At 39.7% G+C, this 26,834-nt stretch overlaps 1 protein-coding gene across 1 annotated transcript in view; it reads left to right on the plus strand.

The window, feature by feature from the left end:
- The window catches only part of MOCOS (molybdenum cofactor sulfurase), a 228,043-nt gene that overhangs the window by 190,471 nt on the left and 10,738 nt on the right, over nucleotides 1-26,834 (plus strand). The window contains exons 7-12 of the mRNA XM_075142346.1: nucleotides 1,365-1,481; nucleotides 4,420-4,866; nucleotides 12,093-12,255; nucleotides 18,426-18,507; nucleotides 22,631-22,755; nucleotides 23,360-23,465. Coding sequence (XP_074998447.1) covers nucleotides 1,365-1,481; nucleotides 4,420-4,866; nucleotides 12,093-12,255; nucleotides 18,426-18,507; nucleotides 22,631-22,755; nucleotides 23,360-23,465 — 1,040 coding nt within the window. The remainder of the gene's footprint in view (nucleotides 1-1,364; nucleotides 1,482-4,419; nucleotides 4,867-12,092; nucleotides 12,256-18,425; nucleotides 18,508-22,630; nucleotides 22,756-23,359; nucleotides 23,466-26,834) is intronic.

Genomic DNA, 26,834 nt, shown 5'->3' on the forward strand with positions numbered 1-26,834 from the left:
CCTGAGGCAGATAAAGCTTGAGCTCCCAGTTAGGAAAGTGGTTAGTTTGAGATGGTTGACACTTCCATTCCTGCAGCTTTAGGCTGAGCTGTCGCTCTGCACATAGCTGAGCCGGAGCTCCCTGCGAGGAGGATTGTGTCACTGGCATGGTGGGGTCCTCTCAGTCTGCAGCATGGTTATTCTCAGAGCTCTCAGCTCTCCATTTTGCAGAAGAGGAGCGAAAGCACAGAGAGATTAGTGCAGCTTGTGCGAGGTTGTTCTGGAAGTCTGTGGTAGAGACAAGATGTGCCAGGTTTCATGCTACCTTTCTGACCATCTGACTGTCCTTTCTCCCAGTCCTGACCAGGAATGTTCATCATTTATTGTCAAAGAAATAACTGGCAGTAGCTATGCCTGCTCAGCTAACCTTACCAGCTGCGTTTTCAGATCCTTGCAGTGTGCTTCTGTTGTTTCTTAGCTGTGCTATGAGAATCTGACAATCCATACCTCTTCTCTGCAGTGCTGTCCTGCCAGTGCAAGCATATATGTGTCTCCTTCCGAGGCACGTATAGACACGTGCTTCTGTTCTCTTTGCATATTTTTTTCCATTCCTTCCACATAATTTATTCATGCAAGTTTGTCATCAAGTATTGTATTTCTGCCCATTCATTATTTAGCGGACAATAAAGAAATGGTATAACACAGAACAGCACAGCACGAGGAAAAAGTACACCAGGGAGTTGGTGGACTGAGTGGTCGTATGTAGAAGACTCAAGGAGGTATTCCAGTTTAGTCCCTGCCCTGTCAGATGTTGTTGCTTACGGAGGGACTGATTCTTCAAGCACTTGTGTGCCAAAATCCCCCAGATACAGTCAGGTTCTGTAATGAGGGTTTGCAGTTTCAGATCTTTGGAGAACAAAGTTTTCTTTAGCTAACTGAAGAGGTGCCCCAGGCCTCTCTTCAATCTCTGCAGATGCAGTTGTAGGTGAGGGTTCTGTTGAGACACTGAATGACACTTGACTGCAGGCCTGTAATTAGCACTATTGATGTGAATTAACCTGTTCACAGGTTCAAAATTAAGCACATGTACCATCCCTAACAGGATCAGGACCTGAACTGATATGCTCTGTGTGTGCATGTGTGTGTGTGTGTGTGTGTGTTGTGTGCACTGTCTCTCAATGCCAAGGTAAGCATTTCTGCTTCCGCTGAAAAATCCTAAATGTGTATAGGAATGCTAAAAGCTACAGAAAGTTGTTAATAATTTAGAGAATTAATTTACCTCCAATTGAATTGTACCTTTAAAACATTGTATGTTGTTTACCACAACTTTAAAATGTCTATTTTTTGTTCTTCTCCTGTGTCTTATCTCCTGCTGAATCGGGAAGGTGGACAAGATGGCCAGTCTCTACAACATACATGTCCGCACAGGTTGCTTCTGTAATACAGGAGCCTGTCAGATGCATTTGGGTATAAGCAATGAGGACATCCAAAGGAACCTGCAGGTTAGTTTCTGAATGAGATTACATGATATATTGCCCATGGAAAATACCTAGATTCGGTGACCCAGGAGACATCTTCTTGCTATCAGTTCTGAATTTCCTAAGGATGGGAGGTTTGAAGGGGAGAAGAAAATCTGGCTCTGTATCAAAAAAAACCCCTTAATTAGTTAAAAGCTAAAGTAGGTGTACCTTGTCCTGTGGTTTTGAGTCTGTGCGACTTTAAGAATGAAGGTAAATTTGATTTGCTTTCTCTGACCTTTCAACTCAATTGCCATGTTAAAGAACTAAATGAACTGAAATTCAGTTCATTGAAATGGGATGTTGAAACAAAATCATTTGATGGACCCAAAGCAATATGCGTTGCTTGTTTTTATTTCATTGGAAAAGATGAAATTGTGGCTTCTTGTTCTGATTTGGAATTAAATGAAATCCAGACTTCCTGCAGAACAGAAGTTCCTGGACAATTCATCTCATGTTGTTCCTTAAGTATCCTTAATTGTACTTAATAATGTTCAAGTATTATAGACCTATTGTTGTTGGATGTTACAGTTTAAAAGGCATACACAAATGGGACGAGAAACAATAAATGAGAATACACAGTGAATCTCAGAGAGTGAAGTAAATTTAGATGACATCTACCTAGATTACTGTTGTGTTAGGCTGTTAGAACATGAATGTAAAGACTGTTTTCTAGATGACTAATATTTTCCATAAATTGTCATTAAAAGATGTGTAGCAGGATGTATTACAATGAAGTGGGGGAGGCTTCATGTCTGCATATTTGTCAGAGTTTGAAATTACAGTAAATTAATACAGAACAATCCAAAATTTATTAAAGGTATTCTTCAAAAGAGAAAAAATTATAATGGCTGTATTGATATTGTAGCTCCCTTATAATTTCACAGAGATGCTTAGATAACTCTTGCAAACACATTTATATGCAAGATTGATAGCACAAGTTCTTAAAGGGGGAGAGCTCTTTAATACCTTCCTTGGCAAAATGGTGCTTTGATTTACCGTGGAAAGCTCCATGTCCATAGTCTCCTCATGCATAATCTGTCTAAGAGCAGGTGAGTGATGCCTGAATTTTCGAGGGGGAGCAGGTTCCCCAAGATACTCTGAGAAAGGGAAAAAGGTCTACCCTTCTGCTGAATGCCAAACGAACAGTTGCGACACTCTTGGATCTCTTTATATAAGGAGGATTTTGCTAAGGAGTGGGTGGTGTCTTATAGGTCTGTATCATGTTAATAAAGCTGAACATTTAAATGGGGATAGGCCAAACGCAAACTTATAAAGAGACACGTAATCCGCCAAAAGTGGTATGATGAGGTGGTGCAGTCAAACGGTCATTATTTTGGGACATTCTCATCAGTCCTTTGAGAAGGATCTGGATGAGTTATTGACAACATTACTGTGTAGGGGAAGGCATCTTTTATCACATTATTTGCACATATTCTTCAGTTTCACCTTTTCCCATGGTGCTGACTGTATTCTTCCTTCCCTGATGAAGATTTCCACATATAAAATGCCTTTGAGGGAGGACTTTCTGTCCTCAAGGGTCCCTGGAGAATTGTGGTTAGTTTTCTTAGGATGTTAGGTAGGAACTCATTTATTTATTTGCACAGCAGGAACCTTTCTCCTCAGTCAATCAATCAATACTTGGCAGAAGGGTTACATGTATATTAACAGATGCAACCTAATTTTGCAAATGTTGCTTCTGCTCTATTGTCAAGGATAAAAACTACATCACACTGCATTAAAATATTTACTACTGTATTGCATGCTTTGACATAAAGGTGGTTTTTTTTATTTCTCCTTGCATAAATGGCATCTGTGTTCATTGAACTGTGACATTTCTTGCTTAAAAAAGCCCTCATGTAAATAATCTATTCACACTTCCATTTTTATGTAACAGAAATGCCTAAATAAATAAAATTCCGAGGAAAAAAAAACCACAGCTGCTGCACTTACAGGAATAAGGATGCTGACTTAGGGCTAAATCTTGTGTCCATTGGTGAGATAATGTTAGATGGACGAACAAAGGGGGTCTCTAGCTTATCTCAGTGGAGGTGAGTGGCAGCATTCACTGACCCACTTATTGAAGGAGAAACTTCTGCTCTAGGGGAGAGTTTTCCAGAGAGTGCTGTATGAAAGACATATTAAATGGAGGAGTATCTATGTGGAGGTCACTATTAGGGTGTTTGAAGCATTTTTCAACAAAGATTTTTCATGAGTGGCAACCTGTGTTCTTCAAAGGAGGAAATGTTAGGGGGAAGGCTAGTTCCTTCCATCCTGAAAGCAATGTGTTGATTGGATCAGCGAGACAGATTTACTGCATATCCCAATGACAAGGGAAGTCACTCTGGATGTTGAAGCTCTAGATTCAAATCTCTACTTTGCGAATATCCCAGACCAGTTCTCAGCTGTATAGCTATCCATTGGACTATTTAACACAAGCCATGAAAAAGCCACTGATAGTATAAAATGGAACTGTTCTGACAGCAAATATCAAGAAAACTGCCCCAGAAAAATCAGCAGTCTCGTGGTTTGTTCACTTATCTGAATGTAGTATCCCAGTTTAAATCCCAGTGAACTATGCAGATGAGACTGGAACATACCTGGAGACTGCCCTAGCTAACAGGCCATCCTGAGACATACAAACTTTTTCTGATTGTTGACATGTTTTTGAGAAGTCTCTTTTACCTTAGGGTAGAATAGGACAAGCATCTCAAAATGATCTTTTTCTCAGCTTGAGTAAGTAATAAGATAGTTGGGATTTTTTTCTCCATTTTCTCTTTGCGTTCATGAGTTAACTTTGTATTTTTGAAAACAGTTTTTCAGGTTAGAATTGAGAGACTCATTAATAACTATGTAAAACTAGAGGGAAATAAAGCAAAGTTTGTCATAATAGCTCTCTGGCTTTCGTCCTATTTGAAACTAGGCTGGCCATGTCTGTGGAGATGATATAGACCTAGTTGATGGACGTCCCACTGGTTCTGTGAGAATATCCTTTGGCTACATGTCTTCTTTTGAAGATGCACAGACTTTTCTGAAATTCATCGTAGCCACCAGACTCTCTGAGTCAGACACTGAGATTCCCTTCCAGTTCTCTGTTACAAAGCTGACGACAGAGTCTGTCCCAGATGACCATCCTTCCTTTAACAATGCAGATGAATTGTCTCCAATACCACACATCTCAGACAGAGAACTCGGGAATAATTTGTCTGCGACAAAGATGACTGTCAACTGGCAGCCACCGGAGGCTGAGGCGGAAAGCGTAAGGGCGGCTGTTTCTGAGACTGCAGTACCAACATGTAGAAGAGGTGGCAAGCCCATCACTGTCACCAACATTTACCTCTACCCAATCAAATCCTGCTCTGCATTTGAGGTATGCACTTTGAATCATTCTTAAATATTCATCTCAACCTTGTGTTTTTCCGTACCCTTCTCGGACATGTCAACCAGGAAGAGCATTTACGTGAGATATTAGGAAGCAATATGTGTGTACCTTTCCTTTTCTCCAGTTTCTAGGATCAAGTCCTGCATGCTAAGGTACTTTGAAGGATTTTCAATTAGACTGAAGTTGCAGGATGCAAATGTGTCTTCTGCTCTCCCCTCCCCCCCAACAGACAAATCTGCACGTAATATGCAGTCTTGAAGAAAATAGTTGGATTTGCAAAACTTGACTAAAATATAATCAAGTAATTAGTATGCTTTCACAGAATGGCATGTGATGGACTTGTAGGCGTTGATGGGTAGGCAGCAATTGAGAAATAACTTGATTAACATGTTATAATTGAGAGGAGGCTGATTTACATTACAAAGAAATGTTATCATTAAAAATACATTTGCAACAGAAATATGACATTTAAGTGTTGCTGCACTATTTGAAGGTTCACTCTTTGAAGATTTTAATTGCTTTTTTACCAAGTTAATAATATCGTCACCTTAGCTGTGACTTTTTTTTTTAAATAATGCATGATGAAATAGGTGTATGGCCCACACATGACCTAGAATGTGACTCTGCATAGTACCATACTGGGAAGTAATTTAATGAATGTCAATATCGGTATAACTTTCCCTATGAAAACTTGCTGGTGTAGGTCACTGTCTCACATCTGAGTGAAAATTGGGGTCAAATCCAGTGACAAATCACCTGCATTTAAAATATGGCTTCTCAACTGATTCGATCATGATTTTTTTTTTTTTTCTTAATGCAACAAGAGGATGGGAAATTAAAGCAAAGACTGTTAAATGATCAACAAAACATGTATTTTTAAATTTGGTTTGGCTTATGATGTCTTTAATTTAGAGGCACAATTTTGAGCATTAAATGAGACCTGAACAAACAATTTCCGTGCCTTATTAAACTCCCACTAAATCAAACTGTTTAAAAAAGGGAAGTAATCCCACATTTCATGTGAAAATGTTTTAACCTTTGTTTAAGTGTTGCAGTTATTATAGCTGTATTACAGAAGCCCACTACAGAAGCTGCTGAAATATGTTGTGGCAGTATTCGGGTGCCTTTGGGGTTAAATTCTATTTTTAACGTGCAGGCTGGTGTTGTGAGATAGGTACCACAACATTCAGTGCTAGGAAGGCTTTGAAGTGATTGTGCCCAGGAGCAGGTAAGACGAACCTCAGCATGAAACACAGCTTATGTTTCCCCACAAGCTGAGCCAGGTTTCTTCTTTTCAAGCTCTGTGAGGGGAAGCAACTCTAGGTGATAAATTCATACAAACCAGGTACTCCCTGGCAGACAGAACTGCAATTTTATATGGAGGTAGAAAATTTCTATTCCTCGTGCATACTTCTTGTGCCAGGCATGTGTTAATGGGCCCAGCGTGAAAGCAGGGTTCATCTTACCTCAACATACCCCTCCAAAGTTGGACAGTATTCTGTAAGAAGTGAGAGATGGATACCTGCTAATTCATCTTATCGTAAAATAGGCATCTGCAGTAGGAAAAATGAATTGTTCCTAAGTATTTCTATCTCTTTCCATTGACTACAGGAGGAATCCAAGGCAACTTGGATTACACAGCTAACACTAGCTGATTTGAATAGTTCAAAAATACAAATATTAAAATTGCAAATATATTATGAGGTTTAGTTTTGCATGCCTAGAATAATTTTTGAAGTCTAGTGTATTCTGGTTTGATATTTTTTGATAACAAAGTATCAGCCACATTAAAACCCAGTAAGCTAAGCACTGTCAGAGCCTGTATTGCCAAAGAGTAATATACAACTAAATATATACTGGCTTTAGTATATGGTATTGGAAGAGACTCGAAGTTCACTATCAACAGCATTTAATTCTTCTCCTCCTCTTGTCAAAGAGCATTTTTTGTGCATTTCCACTTAGTTCATATAAGATACATGAGTACATGTGAAAGAACAGTAGAAGTTGACCTAACAGATACGATTAAAAAGGGCTTTCAATGCATAATGAGAGCAGGCCAGGAGATGAAGATTGATTGTTTTTCATTATTTTCAATATTGAAGTAAATCCCCAAAGAAAATGTGTTTGCTTTCATGATCTTCTTCCTGTCTGCCAGGCATTCTTCAGGTTTTTGTTCCCAAAGGTCTGAGTGACACTTCTAGATCTGTGGTACATTTATAAGCAGCCTGTGAAAGATCTGTCGTTCTCATTGTCTGCCTACAGAAGAGATGCAAATGGCAACTTACAGCCCACCATTTGTAATGAGCTTTAAAAATGAGTTAATTCCATTCTAAATCAAGTAGTGGCTTGGTCTCTTCCCAATGGCTAAAAGTAGATTAGAAAGCCAGTGCTGCCAGAACCCACATCATCACTAACTGCAGAGTGCATCACCCTCCACAATTCTATGTATGTCATTACTGCAACTTCAGCCTATATCACCTTGAAAGGGGAAAATGACCCATGCCACACGGCACTGGAGTTTGAAGCAAAACATGCCAGAGAAACCTTACCACAATTAAATGGAATCAAATCCTGAAAATCATTTTGCCTTTTAAAATATTGATCATACCAGCATTTCTAGGCTTTATCATGAAAAGATTGAATCCCTTCGAAAACTATTCCTTTGCAAGTCTCTTAGTGGTCTTTGTCATGCAGATCTCACACTTAACATTATATTGTCTCCTTACTTTAGTAAACTCATAAAGTTACTCTGACGTAATAATCATGTCGCTTATAGTTTCCTTGGTCTTCAGTTAGAAGCCAAGAACTGAAATTCAGTTTCATGTTTTACATCTAAAATACCTTTAGATGCTTTGTAGTTGTTGGAAAGTTAGAAAAATATTTTCCTAATTAAAAATTTGATCTCCTTTTTTATCAGTTATAAGGTAGCTCTAAGCTAGTTGATGTGGAAAGGTGAAAATGGTTTAGATATTGGGTGGCAATAAATTCACTCATACTGTACTTGGATACTTGAGATCAGAATCTCATAGATATGTAAGTTCAAGTGCAGGCCTCCAGCTGGTATGGTAGGTCAGAGCTTTAGGATGTGTAGTAAATGGACTTTATTGTTAAGTACGTGATCATTTGCGTTTGCCTAAAATAAATTCCAGCTAACTGTGTGTGCAGGACCCAGCCCGTCTGCCAGTGAAGTCTGCCTGCTGACTTACTGGTTGCAGGATAGATGACTTGATTAGTGGAGGGAGGACAAACTCGATGGGGATATGAGTACAAACTCACAGCTGTTTGATCCCCTCATGAGTCACATAATCTCCTCCTCTCCTAAAGTCTGATTTCTCTGCTTTATTCTAAGTGTTTTAGTATGGGAGGTGCTTGACCTCCAGAGAAAATGACAGTGCAGAGTGCTTTGGCAGCTGGGAGGATGAAGCTTGGCATGAAGGTCATCAGCGCACTGCAAGTCAGTTAGTTCCGACAGCATGTGTGTTTTATAAAGTGTTCCTGGCCACGGGACCGTTTGTGTTCAGTGTTGTTCCGTGGGGTTTGTGCACACGGCGCAGGAAGCAGAGGGCAGAATATTCTAACTCAACTTCTTAAATGCGCTTTCTTTTCCCTACAATTATTTTTTTAAATGGAGAGAGGCAGAAAAGAGGAGTAACCTCTATCCCAGATCACTTTTTTCCTTCATTTCCAGCATAAAAATGTGTTTAAACATGCATTTTTGAACATGAACATCTCTCATGTCAATGAATTTTCCATAATTACATAATGCAGTGTGCCCAGTGAAAAAGGTTAGGACTTTAAACATTAATAACTTTATTATTCGTGCTGTAGATTTCAGAGTATAAAAATTGCATCTCAACACAGAAGACAAATTAGCTTTTAATTTAAAATACAATGCAAATTCCTAGTGATCAGTGGATAAATTATATGTAAGACCACTAACATTTTTAAACTTGCATAATTTAAAACCTATTCAGCGATTCCTTTAATGTGTTCGAAAATTGCATTAGCCTTCATGATGACATTACTGTGAACTGTGGAAAAATGCAGCCCAAACTGTTTTAAAGAAAATTCTGAAAAAAACAAAAACATGTTTTTGCAATGAATATTTTTACATTACAAGAAGAAAAATGGACTAAAGCAGGTAGGATAATACCATGTAATGGCTGTACTATGCAATGATCCTTGCTTATGACAGGTAGAGAAGACCTTATGTTGGATGATTAGCCCACCTGCCATGCTGGGAATGAAGGTGTATGCAAGCATCTGTCAGTAAAATCATGGTGTCCCTGATTTCTTTCTGTCCTCTCCCTTCTAATTTGTCTCAGTAGTCAGAGACGGCCAGACAACTTTAGGGAATCAAGTTGGAAGCTGTGTAATACAGTATTGCTTACTGCAATGTACACTAACCTGTTTTATTTTACTTTGCAGTAAGCTTCATTGGTTGCTTTGCTTCGCTTTATTGGTTGCCTAAGTATAGGTATTTAGTGACATTTGAGTGCCCTGACTGACCTCCTGCTGCTGGTCCACCGGGATGTGGATCACCTTTGCAGCCTGTGTCATTTCTTTTGGGCAGACATCTCAGATGTCTTCATTTGGGCAGACATCTCAGATGCAATCCAAGGGAGCCAAACTGAACGACTCTTCTCATGTCTTAAATGAAAGCAGAGCAGGCAGAATGTGCTTGAACTGCTCTAATTCAGTTGCTTGCAATCATTTAACAATCCCTTCAGCCTCTTTGAAATACTTAGGTCGCGTGCCTAAGTACTGAGAATAGAAATGTGCATGTTCTTCCATGCTCGTCTCCAGTATCAGTATTAGCAACAAACCAGCTGTGACTGTTTCTTGATCATCTGTGACTCTCCGTCCAAGGCAGGGTACACAGTTATTTTGTTGTTGCAACTTTATTTATTGGGGTGCTAGCAACATATGCAATACAGTAAGTTGAAAAGTGGAGAGGAAGTAGGGCACTTGACAGCGTATGGGGGACATCCATGAGAAGGGAGGGACTTACTGCTGGGCACGTGTATATATGATTCTTTTTACAATGGCAAATACCCAGAGGAAGGGGAAAAATGGGCTGAGGACCTGTAGCCATGTGCTGCATCTCAAAGCGGAGCATGGAGTTACTTGCCGTTATTTTGGACCTACCAGGGGTATTTTGAATGGAAGGTGTTGATTATTTCCAAGTATCTGCTACCTAGTCAGCTGAGCTTTCCCCACAATGCCTATCAGCATGGAAGAATTAGCTGAAGCTCTGATTAAAGAGAAGATGTTTTGTTTTGCTCGTAAAACCTCTTACCTTCAGTGAAGGGTAAGCAAACACTTCAGCTATTTCCTGAATAAGATTGCTGTCCTGAAGTGGGACCAAAACAACTGAATGTTACAATAGGGAGCTAGGAATCATTGTCTTCATGCTCTTTTTCTATTTTTCTGCTCTTTTAGTTTATTCCGCTCATTATGTCTGGCAAATCATGTAAAGATCTGTTGGATCCATGGGAGGATGTATTACCGATCAGTGATCTTCTGTTTTGGAAAGGAGATTTGTTAGCAGGAAATTCTTGCAGCTCTCAGATGATCACCAGCTGTTCAAATGCATTTTGTAATTTAATTATACAGGATAACAAAAAAATACTGGCCTCTCCAAAGAATAATTTCCAGCAAGGACAAAAGTCTGTTCTTCAGCTGATATTGCAGTCTTTGGGCTATGATTCCTCTCCTAAAAAGACAGAGCAAAGGTTTACATCATTGAGGTGCTGACAGCTTGAGGCGCTTGGACAACGTGGTTTCAGATGACACTGTCAGACCTAAAGTTTCCATTTTTGACTGAATTTTTCTTCCATGCTCGCTTAAAAAACTGCCACAGAATATTATAAATCAAGTAGATTGATAAAATACATTTCTTATCTTTAAAATTTTTCCATGTATTTTCTGTATTCAATACAATTGATAGCACTGTGGCCAAATTATTTAGAGTTCAGCTTTAATGCTTTAAGTTTTCAGTTGTAGAGTGCCTGCCCTCAGCTTTCTCTAGTCAGGCCATCAGTGTCAAGCTACTGCTGCAGGCTCCTATAAAACCTGGAAAAGTTTGTAAGAATGGGATATCATGGTTCTGTGGGGGTTTGGATAGAGCACATGCTGAACAAAAATGTGATTTTTAATTAATCTAACCAGTGCTTCCAGCCATGCTTTTCTTCAGAGCATCAGGCTGTGCCTGACATATCTTTTTCTCATACTTTTTGCTAAAGTCTTTTGCCAGTTAATTCATGCGCTAAGCTTCTCTACAAGAATTCAACAAAGTTCAGCTGTGGTTAACTTTTCTCCATACTCAACCGTGACTAGAAAGCATACATGAGTTGAAGCAATATGTTTAAATGCCAGCTTTATGTTAAAAGAATGGTATTAATATTTTAACATTCTGAAGGAGAAAGCAGTTATTAATATCACCCAAAGGCATTACTAAAACTGCTCTCTTTTTGGATTTCAAGATTACCATCTGTGTAGCATCAGTAACAGATGTTCTTTTCACCAGAAAAATGTACATGAAAGCAAGGACAATATGCTTGTATAGGCTATTGAATGTAAAGAGTGTTATAGAAGTGATGGAAGAACAGATAGAAGACAATGTGTTTTGTTGTAAGGGGATCTGGAGAAACTATTATGCTCCTAGCTAAACCAGAAACCTCAGTGGTGGAGGTTTTCTCAAATGGATTCATTGATAAAGAGTTTCCAGTTTTATGAAAAATACGGACGTTTTTTCAGAATTTTGAATTTCACATTTTTCTTGCTTTTTGTTTGTTTGGTTTTGCCTTAAATCATACAAGTCCCATGAAATATCCATGTTTTGTAAATTAAAAGAAAATTGTTGGGGGGAAAGGTCCTGAAAATGGATGAGTATAAAACTGAAAGCAGTTTTCAGAGTGTTTCAGAGGTTGTTTACTCTATTCTCATAGCTCTGTTAAATCAAAGTGTATGATAATATGTAACAAATTATAGTAATTCCATTTTGTTTTGTCAGCTTTATGCAGTGATATCTTTATTTTTGATTTGCAATTAAGGTTTCTCTTATTAAAGGCTGACATTGGCTTGCACAAGTTTTCCTGATTTCAAAGTATTTCATTAACGGTTTCTTTTCCCTCTCTGTTCTTTTCAGCGTGAATCTATTAATGCAGCTAACATTTTCTAAACCTTTGTATCCCCTCCTGGTGCTTTTCCAGGTTACGGAATGGCCAGTGGGAAACCAGGGTTTGCTGTATGACCGTAACTGGATGGTTGTAAACCAGAATGGAGTCTGTATGACTCAGAAGCAGGAGCCAAGGTTGTGTCTTGTAAATCCCTCCATTGATCTGAAGAAAAAGGTTATGGTCATCCAGGCAGATGGTTGGTTAACCAATATCTTTTTCTCCCCTTCGTTATTTGTGTCAAACTTCTAGACAGACACACATGCGTGCACCCACGAAACTACTGAATGCTGTGCATGCTTACTGGCTTCAGGGACAAATTCTGCTACCCGCTGTGGACAAAGAAAGCCTAGGCTGTAATATACAGCCCTGGGTAGTTTCCTAGCTTGTTGTTGGGATGAGCAGAGAGTAGACAGTGACTCCCTACGTGCAATCATAAAGTGGATGCTCCAGGAAGGAGTAATGAATTGACAGATGCGGAAATTTACTGACTAGTCTATCTCTCCACATCATGAAGTCCATCAGCCTGAAGGGACTGTTATTGCTGCAAAGGTCTAACATAAAACACCTTGGCCAAAGACCTTCCCATTTTATAGCTCTCCTCCTCCTTTCAGCTGTGGGACTAGAGGGGTGGAGTCTTCAGTGGAAATTAGTATGAATTAAAATAAGGACCAGACATTATTTAGTTCAGTTAAATACTTGCACTAGCAGGCAAATATTTAATTATGTTTGGGCTTCTCTGGATTCATCAAAACTCTTTTCATTCTCTGCTGAGTGGAAAAAAAAGAGAAAAGCTTACGGAAAGTATTACGGAAAGCCCTTTGCTACTCGGGGGTGCAGATTATTTATTTTGCTAACAGTGCTGTTAGCACTGAACACTGGAACAGGTTTGTATTCCACAAAAGTCATTATTAATGCCAAGTTTGCATGTGTCTGAATGGTGTTCATCATTTCCCTGGGGTCTAACATTTACTCAGCCTGTATGTCTTAACCATTAATAATATATGTGCCCACATTTTCAGCAGCTAGAGCAAAACAAGGGAACCTATATTCAGATTTTTCACCCTTTATTAGAAATCCATATGAGTGGATCTGTAACTGCAGTCTCCTTTCTGTTTCTACATTACAGTTGTCGTCCTCTCCAGTTGTCTGAGCACTCTCCATAAAATTAAGTCTGACCAGTTGATTTCTTTTGTCTGGAATAGGTTTGTCAAATGTACATTTGGGTACTTCCACTAGCCTTGTGTGATTTTGTGTGCGTGTTTCAGATCCCAAACACAATCTAATCTCTTCTTAGGGATTCCAGACTGGCTGATTGGCACAAACGCTGTTATTTTCCACTCTTCCCTTTGTAATCTTTCTTTGAAAAGGTATTGTTAATTCATGTCAATTCTATGTGGAGCACCTTGCACCTCAAATTTTGTAGTACATTTGCATAAACAGCCTTCTCTCACAACTTTTAAATTACCAAGTGCTTCAGAACTAATTATTTCTAGAAATTCAGTTTCTTTCCATCTCTCTTCCTTTCTGCCGGTACCTCTTGCTTGCAAACACAATGTGAAGTCTTGTCCAAACCTTCTCCATTTATCCTTCACATTTTCAGAGATTCAGCTCGGTTGGGCCTTTTGATTGCTTCACTCTGCTCTTCTAAGTACATTCTTAATTTTTTTTCTTGCTAGTACCACATTGTTCAGAGAAGTGCATATCCATTAGTGTGTTTGCCTGTCAATAATATCTGCACTGACGTACTTCAGAGAGTCAGGAAGAATTTTTCTCAGACAAAAATGACAGTCAAGGAACGCATTTCTCACTGAGATTTACAATCTCTTGCCATAGTTAGTGCCAGGGTGAAATTCACCTTTAAATCCCGCATTTTACTTTGTGTCATTTTTGGAGTTTTCACTGTCATTCACCTTCCTTCCTATGAAAGTGAGAACAATTTCCGTCCAGAAGTGATTGACCAAGTCTATGGATCACTATTCTGCCCCAAAGTGATTGATCAGATCTCCAGTTGCCTTACCAGAAACATGGTTGGCATTTATTTATAGCCTGCTTTGGTACGGCCAGTATGTAAGAGTGGAGTCATTTTATTCTTTGTATAATGACTCTAGATACCAATAATCTTAGCCCATAAGGTGGTCTGGGCCCTCTCTTTATAATAGTCCTGCTATTTTTCACTCTCATAGTGTACTTGCAACCTGTGGTATTTTTTTAATGCTTGACAGTGAGATAATGGCTCTTGTTTGCTTGGGGAGACTATTCCAGAGGTTACTGCTCATAACATAGCACGGTGGTGGGAACACATACAAACTGACAGGGTAAGACTGAACAGATAAATCTGTAGGAAGTTGTTCTGATATTTATTCTGTTTTTCTTTCCTCTTACCTGCAGTCTAAATGCATGATTTGTTTGTTGGTGTTAAATTTTTAATTTTTTCTTTTATCCCTTCACATACATGGGTCGTTGTTATATCTCCCACTTAAATCATTTCATGGCAGCAAATTTAATTTAATAAGTTGACTCTTCCCTTGAAAATCCCAAGTTAATCACTGTTGCTTTTGTTACCACTCTCTCCAGCCTGTCAGTAGTTTGTTGCTAATGTAGGACCTGAAGCTGAACGCCACGTGTGTAGCTGGAGCAGCAATCAGTGGGGTGAGGAGCAGTAGCCCTCTGATGAGCCGGGCTGGCTGTTGTGCAGCTCAGAGCCTTCACTGGCCTACAGCTGTGGCTAATGGTATTTCAGATTTGTAGCAGCTACCCTGCTGACCACAGCCACCTCCAGGTCTCTTCCGGCTTTGTTGCTTTGCGAGTTTCTTTCTCCCACTGGATGCCTCCCACCCGAACTGCCTTTCCTCAGCTACAGTAGCATGCATCTTTCCAAGAGGATTTTGTTTCCTCCAACTCCCCCTCTCCTCCCCCTGCCCTCACACTCCCCATGCAGTTCCTCTGTTCTTCTCCGTGTGATGGGGACATTTCTGGTGGTGAGAAGTGGGTGAGGGAGGCGACACTGGTGAAAAAAAAGAGGCAAAACCTTTGAGCTGCACCTTCTGCACCTCCTGCTCTGCTGAATGTGAAAACCCAGCAGCTCCCAGCTGACCGGGTGACAACTGCAGTGAAGCTAGCTGCCTTCCTCCTGCTCCTCTGCAAGGAGGCTGTAACGACTCTGCTTTCTCTACCAGTTTCTCTGCTGTCATCTGTGCTTTTCTTATTGTGAGAGCAGGCTGTGGCAATGATCTCCATCTAGAGCACGCTTTGCTGTCTGGAGGTGTCTCTCTCCAATAGAGAGAGCCTAAGGCAACCGTGCCTCTGGTAAGTGCCTAAAGCCCAGTGGGGTGAATCCTACATAGCTAAATTATGCCGTATTCTTAAAGAACGTTTTGCTGTTACACTATTAGATTATGGTGAAGACTTTATCTGTGCCACTTTTAAAACATGAGTCTGTTCTCTCTCCCCCTCCAGGCACGTGCTTTCCTCTCCCTCTAGAACTTTTCATCAGTGGAAAATTTGTTTATGGCTATTTTATTTCAATACGGTTTAATATTCTCTGTCTTCTCTGTCCAACAAAATAAAACTGTCAGCATGATTTAATGTGACAGTAACTACTTTAATACCTTTTGCTGAATCCTCCGTGTGCTGAGACACCGCTTCATGTTCTTTCTTTAAGCCCTGTGTGTAGCGTGTCTCCGCAGCCCATCTAACAACCAGCCTTGGATGGGCAGACTCGCTGTCTGACTGACCCGGCTGTGCGATCCTGCCGTCCCTGTTGGTAGCAAGGACATCAGATTGGGGTTCTAGACAGGGCCAAAACTGCTCAAAGGCTTAGGATCCTTCCCTGGCATGCCTGCAAAATTAGTTGGCTTGCATGGCAGCTGGGGAGCTCCAGGTATTCCCCTGATCCCTGAGGAAGGGGGTAAGTGAGAGCAGAGGGAGAGGAAGGGCTTGTGCTTGGTCTCTCATTGGCTGTACTTTACTTTGGTAGAGGGACTGAGATTTTAATTTTGAGAAACTGCATTTCTGAATTTTGTCAGAATTATTTTCTTAGGTTATGTGGTTGTTAACAGGTATTTCCTATTCTTTTTGATGTGAAGAGCGTTAAGTAACCCTTGCTATCACAGGACCCACTTTTAGAAAATTGGTGTAACTTTAAATAAGCCCCTGTGGAGAGAGACAACGACTTGTATCCCGACTGAAGAAGTTAATGGTTAGGCTTCCAGCTCCCAATTTAAAGGTGGGCAGGAGCAAGTGCCTTTATTTCTGGAAGCCATGTTACTTGAGCGGGAATCAAGAGAAATCATCTTGTCCCGCTCCATCAAATACATGGGGGCACAGATTACACTGAGCGTGTTCCTGACCGACGTAAAAGTAAGCCAAACAGAATTTAGCTGAGAATACATTTCTGTAGAAGAACTAATTTCTCTCTTTCCATTTTAGCTAACAATCAACATTACTCTGGCAAGTTGGGCATTAGTTTGCCACCACACAGAGGGAGAAATTTTGAGTGTTTGAAGGCCCTTTAAAATATTGGAGTAGAAAGATGCTAGCAAAACTGAGCAACTAATTACACTTTATGGAGTTTATTGTGCCTTCAAATAGTCATGTGTTACTGCCAATAAAAATAATGGGAATTAAGTGCATACACTGATGAAAGAATATACATGAATAGTTTATATTTCAGTCTATTGAAATAACAGACCTCTAATTTTTCTCATTGACTGAAAATAGGAGCTATAAAGACAAGAATTTTTTTTTTTATATTAATACTGTGAGCACATCTGTGAATTTTATTATCAAGCAAATGACCATGGAGAATGTCAGCTTTTACATTTTAGTAACTGGCAATATTCTGCTTTATTTTTTTGCCTTAAGATAGAATAAAATTGTAATTAACAATGTTTAACTGACCTAAACATCACTGTAAAATGTGTACTGTTCAATAAAAATGTGATACACTTGCTGGTATATAAAAGCAGGGCTTTTTAAAGCCCTGAGACTCTATTTTAAGAATTTTCGTGAGTATGCCTTGCTTAGAAAGTATTTTTAAAAGATATAACAGCTAAGGATGCATACAGGACAAAACTTTTCAAACTCTTCTTTTACAGAAGGAATGATGCTAATGTTTATTTTTTTTCAAATTACAAGAGCATTACTTCTAGTTTATAAGATAATAACATTGGCTTCTTTTTCAGGTTGTTGCAAACAAGTTCAATGCATTTATTACTTACGTGTTTTATTTTCCTAAGTGAACCTAGCTTTTCCTCCTCTGTCTTCTGAAGTATACTAACATCATTAACTAAAAAAGGAGTAGACGTCTTTCTGTATTGAAAACTTCCATGGAACAGAGCTGATAGTTGGGATATAGTGAATTTGAACTACATTTCATTATTCTTCAGAAGAGAATAAAACAATTTGATTTCACCATATCACAGAGCTGGTAGAGCTTGATTCTTATTGTACTACAATAATATAAACAGGAAGTAATGAGTGAAATTGAAACATGCTGATATAAAGCTGGGGTACAGGAGATCAGTCTTTGCTGGTTTATGTTGCAGTATAATGGAAAAGAGTTGGATTCATTGCAGCCACACAGTAAAACCCTTTCTTCATCATTTCAGATTATTGCTTTCAATTAACGGAAAGGAAAATAGTACAGTTTTTCTTTTAGTTCTAGTAAGCCACAGTAGCCTTTCCATCTCTTTGGCTCATTCTTTTCAAGATAAGAAAACTATGGAAGAAACTGTTAACATAGATCATTACCAGGCATTCCTCATCTGGTTTAAACTTAGAAATGGATAGATGGGAATCATTCTCTCATTAGTGGTTTCCATACATTTTATCTTTAAATTATTGTAGTTTTATGACACATTATAGTTCTTCCCTTGAACAGCCTGTGCTTTTTTTTTCTCTCCACCCCCCCTCCATATTTCATCTTTCATCTTTCTGATCACTCCATCCCGCCACTCCAAAAAAAACCAACCCAACAGTGATTAACCTTATTTCCTGATTTGCTAGAGGGGGCACAACAGTGATAAACTCATCCTTTCAACAGAAAGAGGCAGTAATTCTGTGCCAGTTTCGTTGCCCAAGATACTCAAAGCTGTTACTGTATAATTACTCAAAGCTGAAACTGTATATTCCTTAATGTGGTTTGGGTACCAAGGTCATCTGCAGCCTTTGCTCTTTGCATTATCATTTGGAGCCACCTGCAGGCAGAGAATATAATTCTAGCAAAAAGAAAAAGGATTTTTCTCACATGCTATTTGGGAGGCTGCTGTGATTGTGAACAGGTGCAAAAATAAGAACTTTTTTCATGACCCTATGTTTCTGCATAAATTTTTTTTTTTAAATATGGTTTGCTCTCTGCCCATCTAGGCATGGACCCAATATCTGTATCACTAGAGGAAAATACTGGAAAAGACGCTGTGATCTGTGAGAGTAAAGTCTGTTCACACAGGTGAGTGAGAGCAGAGAGAAATCGAAGCTGAAAATCACTGCAGTGACACTCAGGACATGATTGGATGGACACACAGGGTCAGAAGTCATTAAAAAAAGAGGGGGAGGGTGGAAAGCAATGAATGACTTGGCGGACCATGAGAAGACAGATTTAGATAGGTAACTTGTCATGCCCAGCATGTCTGATAGAAAACACTTATAAATAATAAAAATTAAAAAGGCGGGGAAGGAACAGTACAAGAGACTGTGATGAACTGGCACTCACTTGAATAAGGGAGATCTTTGTTTTGCTTGCTGCAAGGATGAGAAAAGGGAAAGGTTTCCCCAGTTACTTCCAAATGCCAACTGGGGGCCTCAGCAGGACTCTAGAATTCAGTTCCTTCATTTGACAGTAATGATGCTGGCAACTTTGCCCATTTCATGCTGTGCGCATTCAAAATTGCTAGAGCCCGCTGAGGTTATAAACAGCTTTCCATATTTACAACCCTTTTTAATTTTGTTTTGACCACCAATGTTGATCAGTGTCCCCTTAACAATCTTGCAAAGATTGCAGGTGAGTATGTGAAATAACATTAACTCTAATCAAGAGACATACCACTTCAGTGAAATGTAACATTATGCATAAATTAATTTCCTATCAGTGAACTTAAGTGTTTATCCATCGTATTTTCTAAGTACTTCCCAGTCTCATTAAGTTTTCTGAGTGGCAGTGTATCAAGTGCCTTCCTAAAGCACATTTGCATTATCTACTACGTTTCTTTTCACCGAGTCTCTTGGTAAGTCCAACTAAAAGAGCCACTTACAGATTTACATCTTCTTTTAACCAAGGTATACTAATTCTTTGTAACCCTCTACATTTGCTGGTAACACATAAACAAGCCAGCAGAAGACCTGGCCATTTTCCCTATGGAGCCATGCAGGAAATGATCTTCTCCTTCTTTTCTACTAGCTATTCAGGTGATAAAGAGGACCTTTTTCTCAGAAGTGTATTTTCCTCAGGTAGTGGAATTCACCCAAGAGTCATTTGTTTTAACCATCTGTCCCACTTCCCTTAGTGTTGATTCATCCTTAGCCTCCCCATGGTTAGCCCATCTATTACAGGCTGTAAAATAGCCTTGGTTATCTTTCTCTCTGTGTGCATATAATTGGATGCCATACTATTTATCGTAGCTTGTCTTTCATGTCACTGACTATGTCATTTTTAATGTATGAAATAGGAAGTTTTCATGGGAAACTGCTTAGAGTTCTGAGGAGGAAGAAAAGGATGGAATGACAAAGAAAAGAGAGATGCAAGGTAAATTGCATCTGATTAGGACTGTGATTAGCAAATAAACAAGGCAGGAGCTAAGGCAGAATGAGTGGACAACATTGATGAGGCTCCCAAACTGCTCAGAGATCCAACAGTGCTGATGCCGGGTTCCCGTGTTTCAGCAGGGGAGCCTCCAGGGCCAAAAAATGGAAATAGGAGCAAAACAGTGCTTTGCAGTAGGCAGGAGGTGATTTGTGGTCTGGGTCTTTTCTGCAAAGTGTCTGAAGTGAGCAGTGGGACCAAAAGTCTTTGTTAAAAGGCTTTTATTCGAAAGAAACCCCTACTTACTAATTCTGCTTTCCGACACTGTGATTTCATCCAGTTCTGTTGGCTTCAGTGGTTACTCTGAATTTACGCTGAGATAGCTAAGAAAAGCACATGATGTAGAATCTGCAAGCAGTCACGTGGGGAAGTTTAATTTCACAGCAGCCACAAAAGTTTAATGAGTCCAAGTTTCTCTTGTGAAGCAATTCATCAGTGTTAGCCTTCATCTCAGCAGGGGTTGTCCATCAGCACGTGCTGCTCACATTGGAGGGACATGGCTTTCTAGTATAATATCTAACAGTGGACAGATGCAAGTAGAAGCTAGTGATGTTAAGGTTATTTATGTTGTAGAAGACCCTAAATGCTCAAGGTTAGTGCTCTACTGAAATAGGCAGGGACCCAGCCTCCTCTTTGACAGGCCACAATATCAAAGAGATCAGTGGTAGAAGAAGACAAAGGCATCGTTAAAAACAAGGTGAACTGAGCCTATTGTACGTAAATGTATGTATTATACCCCTTGGGATCAATATTCAGACTTCAGCTGTCCTTGTTCTTGTTCGATAAATTACCTAGCTAGAGGGACCAGCTGTAATGCACTGAAGGTAAATGACATAAGAAGATGAGTGGGGAACTCAAGGCAAACAGCAAGTAAAATCTGAGAGAACTAGGCCCTCCTTTATAAATTGCCTGACATGTGCCAAATGAAACGTAATGCTGACAGATGTAAAGTAATACTCAACAAAAATAAACATAAGCAGAAAATGAGTAGAATTGAGCTACAACAGAAGGACTTTGAATAAGACCTTGAAGAGATGATGGTACTTGCTCAGAAAATCGTCTGACAATAAGGGAAAGCAATTTGAAAACATAGGAGTCTTGGAATAAAAAAACTACACAGTGACATTTGATGAAATACTAAGAATGCTGTGTGTCTAACTCAGCCACTGTGACTCAAAATGGTAGGCAAATAAAAAAGAGGGCAAAACTTTGATCCTGATTTATACAGTATTAAGCCCTAGCAGGCTGCTAGAGGTAATCGGCTCAGGAGAGAATTTAAATACCCCTCGCACGTCTGTTTGGGTGGGAGAAAATATTTGGGGAATTTGTTTCACCTGTACTATTACCATAGAAGATTCATGCCTTCTCACTAGGAGCCTTCTCCCTAACACAGCGACCAGCAAGGATACAAGGACTGCTCAGCTCAGACTATAGAATCTCATGTGGAGTTTCATCTTTTGGCCCTTATTTCTTGCCACAGTGCCTGCATCTCATAATACCAGAGTTTCCTTTCAGCTCTAGGACTCGCTGGCTAGATGCAGCTGTGATTGGCATCAGTCCAGTCTCAGAATGGGGAGAGGGATGCAGAGCTGCACCACAATCAAAATTCAGAACAACTGCTGAAGAGATACCTGATCCCTGCAGAATTATAAAATGTCTTTGATTCCACTTGTCCTGGCCTCCTACCTGTGTAACTCAGCTGAACCTAAAGCATTTCATAAAGCCAAACCACTTCTTCTCTCAGTCCTGGGATTTAGCATCTTTTGCTGTGAGGAGCTGTTTTCTTGTTTCACGGAGCAGATGGTATCCTTGCAGATCAGCTGCTTTGGCTGGACAGGACAAAAAGGCGAGCATAGGACCATTGCTACCTCACTTTCCTTACTACAAGAATCCTGCCTAGATCAGCATGAGAATTGGCATTCCTCTTATCTGTTTATGCCATTTAAAAGTTAGATGTCAGTCAAATCTCCTTTTGTAATCAATAAAGAGAATTAAACACTCCCAGAGTGAGATCTAATATAGATGAGAACTACTTACCTCTTTCCATTGAATGTGAGGGGAACCCAGATAACTAATTTAAGATTGAAGTTAAGATTACTCAGGGCTAAGGAATCTAATGGCCAATAGGATCACTTCCCAGTGGTCTGATCTGTGCCCTTCCTGAACCGAGAGAGGTGGTCTCAAAATTCCTTTACTAGTAATGGAAACCATCTTTAGATAGAGAGATACTTGGGCTCTGCTAGTGGAACCATGGTTTAATGTGGAGTGTCTGTACTAATATGAATTAAATAAGGGAATTAACATTGTTGTACCTGATGGGATCATTAAAAATTACATGCAGTGTGGCACAGTGGGGCAATCTTAAATTCAACTCAGATTAATCCTCTTTGTTTTAGTAAAAAGCACAGACCAGAGAATAACTTTTTCATAATACTGTATTGTAATATTGTAATATGGGCTACCAGTACTGTACTTCAGAGTCAGTGTCTTGAGTGTCACAATTATTTAATCCTTTATTCCACAGTAATTTTCTGTATAAAACTAAATTAGAACTCGTGAATATTAACTTCAAGACTAACAGAGTAAATTTGAGGAAATTGGGAGATAAAATTATGCAGAACTTTACATCTCTGTTTTATCACTCATCAGAGAATACAGATTCTGTATCTTGTAGTGGAAGAAGCAGAATAAACATCTTTGTAATTTGTCTTCAGTTTTGCAAATTTATGTTTGGGCAATCAAATTTTGCTAAGTCCCTCTTTTCTCATAATAGGGTAAAAACATATGACTGTGGAGAAAGAATTGCTGACTGGTTCTCTTTGCTTCTTGGTCGTCCATGTCGCTTGATAAGACAAAGTTCAGACATGAAAAACAGGTCGCATCAGAAAAATACAAAAGGTATGTTGTCATTCTTAAAAATATTTGTGATTCCTCACTTAGTAAACATCAGGCTCGTGGACTTCATACTGACTATATAATTACCCTGATAAAGGGTGAAAGAGTCATACAATATTGGTCTAGTAGGTTTCAAAGGGTGCATTTATACCCAAACTGTATTTATGCTGCCCCTTTACTTGTTACATTTGGTGAAAATGTACAGCTACACCAGTCTGGGTTTTTTTAATCATCATGACCATGATTTTGTCTGGAAACTCGATGATCATTTTGAAAAATGATCATGAAAAATCTATAACCAAAGAATTTATTCTTAGACTAAATTTCATTATAAAAAAGGATCAAATGGAAAGAGCATCAAAAATCCATAGATATTGCTCTTGTAAATTGTTTTACAAATTTGGTAAAATCTCAGCTCTATCTCAGTTTCTAAATGCATTGCGTCATTATGAGGGGATTCTTGGAATCTTTCCTTAGTGTCTGGAGCCGAATGAATAATTTTTTAATGAGAATGAATAAGAGGTCAAAGGAAAGGTGAGGTGAAATTACTAATATAATCTTCCATATTTTTAACGATAATTTTAGAATATTGGATTCATTTTTTCAGGTCTGGCATCTGCTACAAACATCTCACTCTCTCTTGTGAATGAAGCACAATACCTCCTGATAAATGTAGCAAGCATTCTGCACCTGAAAGAACATATTTCTGCAAGGTAAGATCCTTCCTTCTGTCTCCAAAAGTCTCTCAGCGGTCTTGAATTCCAGAATCCTGCCATAAGATGCCAATGTGACTGTTTTATCTGGAAATTTAGAGATAGTCACTTTTCAATGTTCAACAAATATATAAATACTAAACTGGTATAATTACTCATTCCTGTATGACTTCTGAAAATTTGGATTAAATGCTTGAACATAATCTTTCTGCCAGTCATCTTTAGGAAAACTTAAGCACAATTCTTGTCAAATGATTTGGAGGCAGGAGACTATTGGGAACCAGCCAACTTCTATTTGTGGGAAGAACAAGTTTAATTAGGTTTTCTCAACATAAATAATCTGGCAGGTGAAAATACCAAATCATGCTACTTGCTGAACTATTTCTTTCCTGTGGGAAGGATTAAGATTTATAGCAAACATTCACAACAGAAATATTTTAAAACTACTTGCAGGACTGGATTAATTTCATTTCTTAATTGAATTTGGCTTTACTTGTACAAAAGTGGGAGATACAAGGAGCAAATGAAACATTGAGCCAGCCCACAGTTCTAAGACAAGGAACCCACTACTAACTAAATTTTCATATGCTGACAAAAGAAAGTTGCTGTTTCTTGAATATAAGTAGGACAGGCTCAAATTCTACCGAAAATCTGCCCTCAAGGCCTCCATCAGGGCTGTGCATCCCACAGCTCCAGCATTTGTCTCTGAGCCCCTTTCTCCTGTCTCACCAAACTTCCCTGCCTCTGCCTGGAGTCATCTTCTCTCCTCTTAGTCACCCACCAAACATGCCCCCTGCATTGAAATTCCTGTTTTGAGTAGAGGAGGAATATATATATGTATAGCTGTAGGAGGATACATATATAGCTTCAGGATTTAAAACCAGTGACTGAATGAAGCATCACTACAGGCCACTGGAGCTTGCATTGCCTGAGGGTTTTCTTTCTTTAGGAGAAGACAGTTGGGCAATTTTAGCATATCATGGCAGTGCTCCTCTGGGAAGAATGCCTGGAAAAGGTTTGAATCAGTCCATCTTTCAGCTGTTTTGACTACCCTTGCTAGTGATAGTTAATGCCTTCTTTTGAGGCTTGACTGGCTCGGTTACACCTCCTTGAGAGAACAACACTTGCAGGCATCCCTCACTCAGACTGGGCTTTTTCCATGGTGAGACCCAGTGAGGCACCTTCCAGACATGGGATCTGAGTGCAAAGAAGGAAGAGTAAGGCACCAGAGGGAGCAGCAAGTGAGGATGAAGGACAGGGAACTTTGGTAAAACGTGCAATGTCAGATGATCCACTGATTTTGCGCCTAGTATCTTCCAATATGACTAAGCTTGTAATCTCCTTTTCTTCAAAGGAAACTCCAGATGTGACTGGAGCTGCCATGATGCCTGAGATGCATCTTGCTTCCCACTCTGCAGCACTTCCCAACTCTTCCCTATTTTGCGATGCAGTGCTTTCTCGGGGTGCTGGGGAAATGAATTCAGCACAGATATACAGCATCATCATTTTGCACTGTTACTAAATTGTGGTGTACAAACTTTCCAAATAGTGAACTGTATAATGTACTTTCTAGAATCTGCACATATGGGTCTTTATTAAATGTTTTTCTTTTATAGAAAGTATTATTTAGCTTCTTGGCATGTGAATTTGTTTTTGTTTAATGGAAACCTGCTAAGATTTATAAAACAATTTTAATCTTCAATTGAGTTGTAATAATTTCTCCTTGTTTGTATCTTCTGTAAGTAAAAATTAATCCTCCAGTTTGCACTTGGCTCTTGAGAGATGATCTAAAACAGAAACAGCAATTTGATTAAAAATTAGAATGTAACGTACTGTTGGAGAGCTATATGTATATGGAGAAATCCACCTCTCTGGTGTTGCCTTTACAGGTCACCTCCACGATAATCCCTCGCCTTATGCTCAAATGTTCTTGCTAGAAATATGCCCCTGAAGATGCAAATAGTCATTTTCAAGTTTGCCTTGTTAAATATATGTAATGTGTTCCGGACTGCAGGGCCCACTACTGGGAAAAGTCCAAAGTACCCAGGCTGGCTTTGGCAAAGTACACTGATTTTCACAACAGATCCTGATTGAGAATTGCAGGATGAAGGTGCCTGTCACTCCATCCAGCTGATGCGTGTTTTGAGCGGGGGGCAAATGATGGGCATTTACTCAGATACATGCTGCCAAGTAATTAGAAGCAGTTCTGAGGGCTGGGGATAGGCACAGGAGAGGTAAGGTATTTTGGAGGTAAGCCTGAGCAGGTTGAAGGCAGAGAGACGAGGAGTAAGGGCATTGCAGTCTTGGAGGATCAGCAGCAAGGGATAAAACAGTAGAAACTAGAAATAGTTTTCAGCAGCTGGCTCAGGACGCTGCAGGCCCAGCTCTGAGGTTACTGGGGCTTTTGATGCCCCCACCGGTACCAGCTGGGGTGGCAAGCACTGATATGTCACAAAATGCATTCAAAACTAGAGGCTACACAGCATCCGAGCTCCAAGAGCCCACAGCAAAGCGAGGAAGCACAACAGCGTAACTGAACTTGTTCATGACTAACTGCTGTTTTTCTCCCCGTCTGTCTGAGCGCCGGCATAGTTTACACTTTCTGTTGGCTCCTATCTCCTGCAATCATTACGAATTGTGTCTCAGCCATGGGATTGCTTGTGGGATCTCGAGGGAAGACCTGTAGCCCTTCAGCTTCCCATCCCACTCTCTGCCCCCAGGCTGCTGGAGCCCTTGTGAACAGTGAAGGCTCGGTGGAGCAGGGCTTGGGTGGTTTGACTGAAAGTCTGCACAGGCAGTTTATCCTTTGGCACGTTTGTCTGCTAAAGAGGATCATCCAGACTATTTTAAATAAAATCAAGCTCTTTTTTTCACCTAACAGGCCTCTTCTGCCAAGACTGCTTGATGTGAACAGTTTTCCCTGTGCTTTGATTTTGCATGTTTTCCCTCATTTTAATTAAAACACATTTTAAACTGCATGTCCTCACTTTTTGTAAATTTTTTTTTTCCAGGACAGAAGCTTCTCTTTTCACTACTTACCCAGGTTTCTGCCTGTGCTGTAGGGTGTCATATCCGAAAGTTGTCAGACCACAGCTGATGGGAGTATCGAAAGTTCTTCATGTCCATGATAGCTAATGCAAAAACAAATGCTCTTCTCGCTAACAATGGTGCTGAGAGAACTCCCTCGCAAATTTTAGGGCTGTCTTTTTTTCTGGTACTGGTCGGGTTCTCCTTTAGAAGGAGAGTAAAGAGTGACAATTCAAAGGTACAGCCAGATTTCTAATATTTGTATGCAGTCGGTTGCTCTGTCTGCCTCATATATGTTCTCCGCACTGACACAAATCTACACTCTGGCAGTTCAAATGCTTG

The sequence above is a fragment of the Calonectris borealis genome, chromosome 2 (assembly GCF_964195595.1).
Source record: "Calonectris borealis chromosome 2, bCalBor7.hap1.2, whole genome shotgun sequence".
Lineage (NCBI taxonomy): Eukaryota > Metazoa > Chordata > Aves > Procellariiformes > Procellariidae > Calonectris > Calonectris borealis.